General features: G+C 41.1%; 2 protein-coding genes across 3 annotated transcripts in view; one reads left to right on the forward strand and one right to left on the reverse strand.

The window, feature by feature from the left end:
- LOC106821139 (GA-binding protein subunit beta-1-like) overlaps positions 1 to 3,451 on the reverse strand; it is a 12,824-nt gene extending 9,373 nt beyond the window's left edge. Inside the window, exons 1-2 of one of the 2 annotated variants that reach the window (XM_014825822.1) lie at positions 3,334 to 3,451; positions 577 to 723 (exon numbers count right to left, since the gene is read on the reverse strand). In XM_014825822.1, the coding sequence (XP_014681308.1) occupies positions 577 to 684 (108 nt within the window). In that variant the 5' untranslated portion in view covers positions 685 to 723; positions 3,334 to 3,451. Of the gene's footprint in view, positions 1 to 576; positions 724 to 3,092; positions 3,222 to 3,333 lie in introns of those variants that run through there. The other variant, XM_014825823.1, reaches the window with a different exon arrangement.
- Positions 3,452 to 3,690: 239 nt separating this feature from the next.
- Positions 3,691 to 9,211, forward strand: part of LOC106821140 (DNA-directed RNA polymerase III subunit RPC9-like) — a 15,554-nt gene continuing 10,033 nt past the window's right edge. The window contains exon 1 of the mRNA XM_014825827.1: positions 3,691 to 3,809. The gene's annotated coding sequence lies outside the window, so the exon portion shown is untranslated. The remainder of the gene's footprint in view (positions 3,810 to 9,211) is intronic.

Raw genomic sequence — 9,211 nt, forward strand, 5'->3', positions numbered from 1 at the left:
AAATATAAAAGTCATGTGATAAAAAATTTACTCAAACCATGTTAAAAGTTCACAGGCAGTACACTTATATGTTTACCTGTCGAGCAGTTTAACAAATTAAACATACAACGGGCAGAATTGGTTGGTGCTGAAGTCAAAACAAATATTAATGATATTATATTGGATTGATTGGAATAGCCATTTGAAACAGAAATAGTCATCACCACCCCCCCCAAAAAAAAATATATATTCTCCTTTTTTCCCCTTTTTCTTTTCCTTTTTTACCACCGAATTTGCACGATTCACGCGGCTGTCAAATCGACGGAATTCCGCCGATCGGCGGACAATTCTCATCCCTGTAAGTAGCTCTATCCATGTAGATACTATTCTGAGGCGTAGCGAAGGGCTACAGAGTTAGAGCAAAGTTATGATTTCTCGGCAGTACACAACATCCATTATATTAAAACTCGGTGATATCTAATAATAAATGAATGTCTGATGATATAAATAATCATGCATAAACTATTTTTATGCAATAGGTATCACAATATACTCTCAAATTTTAAAGTATTTGTCCCCCTGAACTAACTAACATACCCAGTCAGTTGTGAAAGGGGCTCCATTAGTCATGAGTACTCTAACTTCCTCTGTGTCACCTCTCCTGGATGCATCCAACAGCCTCTTGCCAAGATCCACCAATGACATACTGGTGAGTACAGTTGTGACTCAGATTGGTCTGAGGTCCTGTGTGTTTGACATGGAAAATAAAAAGCATTGTAATGCAATGGGAGTTTCTTGGTAGTTCACCAAGTAATGCTTGGTGATAATAATAAGCAGTAAGGGTACAACTCCAATCACTGAGAGAGCTTAATGTTTTAACTGTTAAGGGGACATCCATCCCACGATACTGCATATATTTTGGCACTGCTGCTACACTAAATTATCCCCTAATTTGAGGTGTAACACTTATTTAGTAAATTGTTACATCTCAAATTAGGAGATTAATTTTTTTAGAGAATGTGGTTGCAGGGCTCACAAGCCTCATGCATTAAGCGTGAGACTCACTTCAGCACAATCTCACGCTTGCATGCACATTTCTGATAGTCCCCGAAAATCTCATGCAATTGCAATAATCCAGTTTTTCTTTGTTGCGTGGAGTGGGTCTAGCTGAACTTTGCCAAAAAACGCGGGACACAAGGCACAGGAATCTCGACATTTATTACTAGTAGCGCACCACAAAATTTTCCTACCGGGGGAGGGGCACGAAAGCTAAGGCCTTAAATTTTCTGATTCAAAATAAATCTCATTCATTTTTAAAGCTACCCCTTGAGAGCCCTGTGGTAGGTAGGTTTTAATTTCAAGTAAAATATATTGCCTTTCCACAGGCATGTCCTGAACCTACACCTACACCTGTCACATAATACAGCTAGTACTCGTGAAGTACTGGAAAGCAACTGAACTGAATATATATATGCAATAGCTCAAACTTAGTTTAGCAACCTGGATTAGTCTAGCACATTTGCGAAAATGAGGGCTGGGGTCCCAAACTAGGATTGTGTATAGAGTACTAGTATGTTATTACCATTGTAGGGAAAGTGATTTTCCGTTTCAAAAAATTGCCTTTTCCGTTTGGCAAAATCATGAATTCCGTTTCAAAGTAAAGAAAAAATGGAAATTCCGTTTTGCCATAGATTGTACACACCAAAAATGCAAAATTCCGTTTACAAATATTTGCATGAAAAAAAAGTATTTGGTACAACCTTTGAAACCGGAACCGGCACCGAAACACAGGGCTACCAAAAGTCGTAATTGTAAGTCATTTCACTCTGAAACTTGTCTGAATGTAAACCATATCATTACCAATGCTATTGTCAACTGTTTTTGTGTGATTTTATTGAAATTTCCATGTTGTAATATGTTCAAATTACGTTTTTTCGTTTGAAAACATCTTTTCCGTCCGTTTTCCACAATCGCGGAAAATCACTGTCCCTACCATTGGTAATACTTATTATACTAGTAACTAGTATTACTATTAGTTAGTACTAGTGACTAGTCAGTCTAGTAGTGGTACTGCCTACTGGTAGTATAACTTTAAATAAAATTATGGAATACTATAGTATGTATACTATAGTCTACTGTATAGGCCAACGACGTGGATATTCGTCCGAGCATCGGACACTTGTTCGTATGCGCTATTCGTCCGAGCAGTTGTTGCACATGCGCTGTTCATGTAGCAGGCGCACGGCACGAGTGCCGGAGGTAGGAAGTGTGAAGGGGAGGTCTGGGGGGTCTCCCCCCAAACAATTTTTAAATCTAGACGCTCTAAAATGCTATTTACCCTTTAGATTTATGATTTTTTGCCCTTTAGGCTGGGGGCCCGTAGCGTTTTGCTACGGCAGCCCTACGGCTGTGACGCCCCTGCATACATGCGTTCAGGAACTAATAATGACAAATTTGTCATTATTAGCCCCTGATGCGTTGCGTATGTGGTTATACACCATAGATAGTGTTTGGTCCTATCACTCGCGTATATAATATAAGCAAATCGAGTCGGTTTATAGTTAGTGTTAGGGTTAGGGTTTGGTGTAGGATTAGTGGTAGGGTTAGAGATTAGGCGTGGTTCGGTAGTATGCTCCTTCCTAGACTAGCATTATATTACATTTATGTAATACAATATGAACAGCGCATGCGCAACAACTGCTCAGACGAATAGTGCATACGAACAGGTGTCCGATGCTTGGACGAACATCCACGTCCATAGGCCATACACTGATACAGCCCATAGGCCGGGTACTTCACAAAAAGTTCAATGAGAACGGTGGACACGCTAACTAGTGACAGTGTGTAGTGGACTACCACGGCTCTCCTAAATTATGTTAGATTACAAAGAGATTTGACACTAAACGTACGGCTGAATATTCACTAAATATGCGTTAAGCATAATTTCGCGAAAACATTTGAAGAATGCTTCATTTCCGGTTTGGTTGACGCGTACGAGAACACAAAACTGAACACATTTGAAATTGAATAATTGCGTACAAAGAAAAGACATAGCTTTAGTAGATGCAGTACTCTACCAGCCAAAGAACATATAAACTAGAGACAGGTCGTACGATTTGTCAGGAATCTGCTGTTTCATATCGAACAAGTCGGCGAAATTACATGAGCACGGCGACATATTCCTAACAATATACAAACGGATCCGGATTTTGTTCAGTCGCCATTTTCCACAATGTCAATGAAACAGGAAACAGCATGTGAGATGGCTTGGGTCGGCAAAATCACCAGTTCTTGACTACGCTTACATATACAGCTCAATACAAAATGCACGGCATATTAACTACGCATTCCTACCTTTTATGGCGACTTAGGGCAAGTACCAGCCGTGTATTCCCTAAAATTAAAGCAAATTTCAGAGTTTGTTTTCATGCAGCCGGAAGTTCGCTATTACTCCGGAAGCATCATCGACCGGATAACGTCATATTAGTTCGAAAGATTTATCCGCGAAGTAAAAAAACATGTAATCATTTTATACTAGCAGAGATATGACGTGATTTTACTGTTAAATAAATTTTCTATATGAATAGTTGATCATTGACGTTTGTTTCTGTTGAGATATTACTAGTCTTGTTCATTCATACGGGACTGCATTCTGTCACTTGATTTATATGCGTGATGCGGTCTGACGTCGGAAAACACGTGACAATTCGCTTTCCCCACCTCGCACCAAAGCAAAGTTCTGGCGATTTGTTCTAAAGTGTCGTCATACGTAGATGCTTTTCCTCTCTGCGATACAGAATTTGTATTGTTAAAAATGTTTTTGCAATAGGGTACAGTATAGCCTTCAATCATCATGGCCTAAAACAAATATTACAGTACTAGTACTACTACTAGGTTATGCTGCGTAGTGTATAGACCAATAAATTGTGCCCGGCCAAATGTGGTTCAATGATAGAGAACATGGGTCCCAATAAAACCAATGTAATTTACATCAATATAAATATAATATTACATCAATATAATAGGTTAGGATAACATCAGAATAAAAAATTTTTTAGGGCACAATATATTGGTCTATGTAGTGTAGGCTGTGTACCATTTGACTTGTGATTTTATTCATAACGAGTTACGCAGTGGCTACGCGTCCGGAACCGGTCGCCTAGCCTCCAGGCGGTTCAAGGATAGAGAACATGTATCCCAATAAAACCAATGGCATTTACATCAATATAAATATAATATTATATCAATATAATAGGTTAGGGTTATGGTTAGGGTTAGAATTAGGGTTAGAATTAGGGTTAGGGTTAGGGTTAGGCACATTGGTTTTATTGGGATACATGTTCTCTATCCTTGGGCCCTCCAGGCTACGCATCCGGACATCCACTCACGCAGTGATCGGCTGATCGCGCGACTCGCGTACACGCATGGTTGCGCAACGGGACAATCTCTCTCTCGCACACACACACATACACCTCTCTCTCTCTCTCTCTCTCTTCTCTCTCTCTCTCTCTCTCTCTCTCTCCTCTCTCTCTCATCATCTCTATCTTCTCTCTCTCTCTCCTCTCTCTCTCGTCTCACCCTCTCTCCTCTCTCTCTGTCCTCTCATCTGCTCTCCTCTCTCTCTCTCTCTCTCTCTCTCTCTCTCTCACACACCACAGGCCCTTGGAGGCTCAAGTTTCAAGAAGAGTATAACTTTAAGACTATATTAAGAGCGAAGCGCTTCGCTCTTATAGTGAGTTATACTCTTCTTGAAACTTAGTCCTGCCAAGGGCTGCTGTGCCACACAGCACAGCCACTCTTCGACTACGGACGGCATCGCACTCACGCACACACGACATCACTCCGGCAATGCCAGCAGAGCGTCCCGTGCGCAAGTCATGCGTGTACGTGTCGCAAGATCACTGGTGTGATGATGCGATGTCCAGTACCTCCGCGACGCATAGCCAGCGGCTCCTCGTCCTGACACCGTCGCCGTAGGCCACGGCCAACTCAGTCTATTATTCTCGCACATGGTACTGAGGTAGTGCAGCACACATGCAGGCCACTTGGAACGTCTCAATAAAAAATTTAAAAAAGGTAAATAAAGACTAAATGTATTTACTATCAAAGTCTTAATGTTTCTCTACTCTATTTTGCCTATTATTGCTGATAATTACCTGTAAATGCTGGTCAAATGCTCATCTGCAACACGCACGCATGCCCTGTGCACAAACAAGAACTCTTCTTCTTGTTCTTAACATTGACAACAATAAGAAGAGAACACTCTCTTCTTGTTGTTTGTGCACAGGGCGTGCGTGTGGTGTACTTGTGTGTTGCAGGTGAGCATTTGACCGACATTTACAGGTAATTATCGGCAATAATAGGCAAAATAGAGTAGAGAAACAGTAAGACTTTAGTAGTAAATACATTTTGTGTTTATTATTCACCTTTTTTTATTTTTATTGAGCAGTTCCAAGTGCCTGTGGTGCAGCGCAGGATATTGTTTTCGTGCTCGCTTGTATGTATGCGGCGGTGTGTGTGTGTTTAAGATTGAAAGATGTTTATTTGTGCATAAGACATACATACAGGGTTTTTCAAGCTTTTTCATTATAGCATGGGGCTGCTGCCTTTACGGTCCTAGTTGCAAATCGCCGAAGGCGGTTTGCATTCTAGGGGGGTCCGGGGGCTATGATATTTATAGCGGCGGGTGCATTTTAGGATGGCGGGGCTCGACAGTAGCCTGGCGGGCCGCCAGGCTATAAGTGCTCTTGGAGAACCCTGACATACAGTGTACAACGGAAGATATTAGAATGACAGGTCACAATACATGATTTGACAGATGAAGCACGGGGGTGGCGAAGGACTCGAATGTCATCAAAGTCTGCCACCCCTGAATATATGTCCGTGTGTGTACATGTGTGCATGAACATATGTACATGTGTGTGTGTCTGTCCACTCGATATCTTTGCAACCGTAAGAGGTAGGCACATCAATCTTGGTCCACATGTGCATCTTATGGAGTGCTGGAATCCTATTGATTCTGAGTTACCTTGACCTTATTATCATATAATAATCAAGTATATTGTCATTAAGTATATTTCCAACACTGGGTCATAGCGGAAGGACTGTACCATTGCTAACGCGGGGCGGGTGTTCCAGGCAGTATTTCCAGGCGTGTTGTGTGTGGCAGTGTGTTCACTACGCTGTAGAAGAAACCAGTTCGTAGCACATTTGCAGATATCATACAAATATACACGTACACAATTACCCTATTTTCATTGTTTTAATTGCTTGTACAATATAAATGTAGTTAAATGTGCATTAAACATGAATCAATATATCTGCTTTGTAAGTTACATGTATGTCTGAGTGTGCATTTCTGTTCTATTAGAATTAACAAATCCTGGGAGCTAAAAGAAACCCATAAATAAATGACATCCCACCATGAATATCATACGTACATGCACGTAAATATCTAAAAACAAAAAGCACAGGCAGATAGTCGATCGGTTCAGTACAAAAAACAAACCAAGGTTATCTTCATCCAGTACAAGTAGCAACCTCAGCCTACAAAATATCACAGGTGTAGTATTCGCGTATGCGGACGATTCAGACTCCATGAGTGCCTTCTTTCTAGTTGATATTGCCATTGGCAATGTACAGTCAATAGTACATTTATATCAAGAGTAGATAATAACAAAAGAGTAACACACCCGATTCTCGCATTTTTAACCGATTTTTCTCATCAAAATTTGCCACCAATAAAGAAGCAAGTGTATACGTTCCTCAGCTTATTATGACCACTAAGGCCATCCTTAACAAATTATAGGTTTGCTGTCCTCCGACCAACCCACCAAAATAGCCGTGACCCAAAAGTTTTTTTTGACATTTTGGGTTCCATATTTTTTTTTGCATTTTTCATAGTTAAGACTGAAATACAAAGCATGTGTGGCAAACATGAGGACAGACTTAAAATAACTATTATGCCTCACACAAAAAATGACCTTACCTACCTACCCACTAAAAAAATTATGGGTTGGGGGACAGCAAACATAGAATTTTTTAAGGATGGCCTAATCACTCACCTTTGTGGTACTGATATTCGTTTACATATATTTGCTAGCGTATTGCTGTAAATCGTAATCTTGCACGAGCTGAATTCGCACAATTTACCGCTATTGTGTAGACCTGTTCAGCCATAATTTGAAGCTATAGTGGCGCCAATATTTAGCAACGGACTGTTTCCAAATCATTCGTGCCCCGATAGGGTTGAGAGACAATCTAAATTTCGAATTTTGATTTCGTGAGGAACCGCGATTTATCGTATAAAACGTGATTTTATTCTTAGCACTATCTTACATAAGTAATAATACAATAATAACAATATTCTCTGTAGTAGTTTGCAGTAAGTATCACATTACGCACGCGCAGGTAATCAAGTACATTAAACCCCTATCGGGGCACGAATGATTTGGAAACAGTCCGTTGCTAAATATTGGCGCCACTATAGCTTCAAATTATGGCTGAACAGGTCTACACAATAACGGTAAATTGTGCGAATTCAGCTCGTGCAAGATTACGATTTACAGCAATACGCTAGCAAATATATATATTTATATATATATGTAAACGAATATCAGTACCACGAAGGTGAGTGATTAGTGGTCATAATAAGCTGAGGAACGTATACACTTACTTCTTTATTGGTGGCAAATTTTGATGAGAAAAATCGGTTAAAAATGCGGGAATCGGGTGTGTTACTCTTGTGTTATTATCTACTCTTGATTTATATTATAGGCAGTGTAGCATTTGTGATTTGATTCATAACTAGTTATTGATATTGCCATTGGCAATGTACAGTCAGTAGTACAATCATATTAAGACAGTTCGTAGTTAGCCAAGGGGTTGTGTGACGTTACAGGTCACCGGGTCATTTGTGAAAAAAAATCGATGAAATCTCGAGTGCGGCGTGCGTTCTTGGTTCAGTACGTATATTATGTACATGCAGGGTGCAAAATTAACGGGAGTCCAGAGTCAAATACTCCCTGATTTACTGTCGGACTCCCTGATTTGACATATGTGCAGGAGTCCGTGTGACTCCCTGAAAATTCTGCTATACTAACTAGTTTGTTCCAGAGCACGGCCTCGTGCAATTACCGTATTTTTTCAGCTAATGTCCAATGAAAATTTGGCAGACCTGCAACTGCATGAATCTTAAAAATAAGCACATGCTTTATTGTTAATATCTTTAATTTTGAACCCCAGACTGCGGACTCCCTCATTTTGCTGCGGACTCCCTCATTTTGCTGCGGACTCCCTCATTTTGCTGCGGACTCCCTGTTTTTGAGGGTAGGGAGTCCGTTGGACTCCCGTGTTCAAAGGTTAATTTCTACCCCTGTAACATGTATTCTGTGTACGTGCACACGCACGCACCCACGTGCACACGCACGCACGCATGCACACACGTGTATGTGCACGCACGCACGCACGTATAAGTGCACACGTGTACGTGCACACGTACACGCACGCACGTGTACATGCGCACGCACGCACGTACGTGCGTTTACGTGTATGTGCGCACGTATAGGTGCACACGCACGTGTACGTGCGCGCATGTGTACGTGCACACGCGAAGACGGTAGCATTATTTACAACGACACAGATGCATGCGTATTATGATGTTCCTCGTCTTGCTTATAAGACGCAAAGGTTTGATTTTGATAAATAAAGTCCTAAAGTTTTATTCTGACATTCCAACCGTCACTACAGTCACTGCCTTTTTTTTAGCTCGGATCCTCTCTCTCGTACCACGTGACTCCTAGCGTCATAAACATAATAGAAGGACACTAGACGTATGTGTACTGTGTGGTGGAGATACGAAATATTTTGTCACAAATGACCTGACCCGGAAGAATTCATGGCAACGCTCGCGCATGCGCAGACTGTAACTACGAACTGGCTTATACTAATGATGTGACCATGATTGTAATTTGTATTGTCTTTGGCAGGCTTTCATTTTTAAGGGGCGCGATCGCGCTCGCGCTCCACCGCGCACCCGAAATTGTGCCATGGTGCGCGCATCATCGCGCCTCATAAAAGTGGTTGAAATCGCGCACCAAAAGTATGTCTATTTACTCTATTATGTTGAAATAGCGCTCCATAGAGTTCTCAATGTAGTGGGGTACAAAAAGGTTAGCAACACACAACAATTTGTGGTGTGTAAGTAACTGAACGTATATGGCAGAGGTACAGG

Source organism: Priapulus caudatus, unplaced genomic scaffold, assembly GCF_000485595.1.
Source record: "Priapulus caudatus unplaced genomic scaffold, Priapulus_caudatus-5.0.1 Scaffold60, whole genome shotgun sequence".
Taxonomy (NCBI): domain Eukaryota; kingdom Metazoa; phylum Priapulida; class Priapulimorpha; order Priapulimorphida; family Priapulidae; genus Priapulus; species Priapulus caudatus.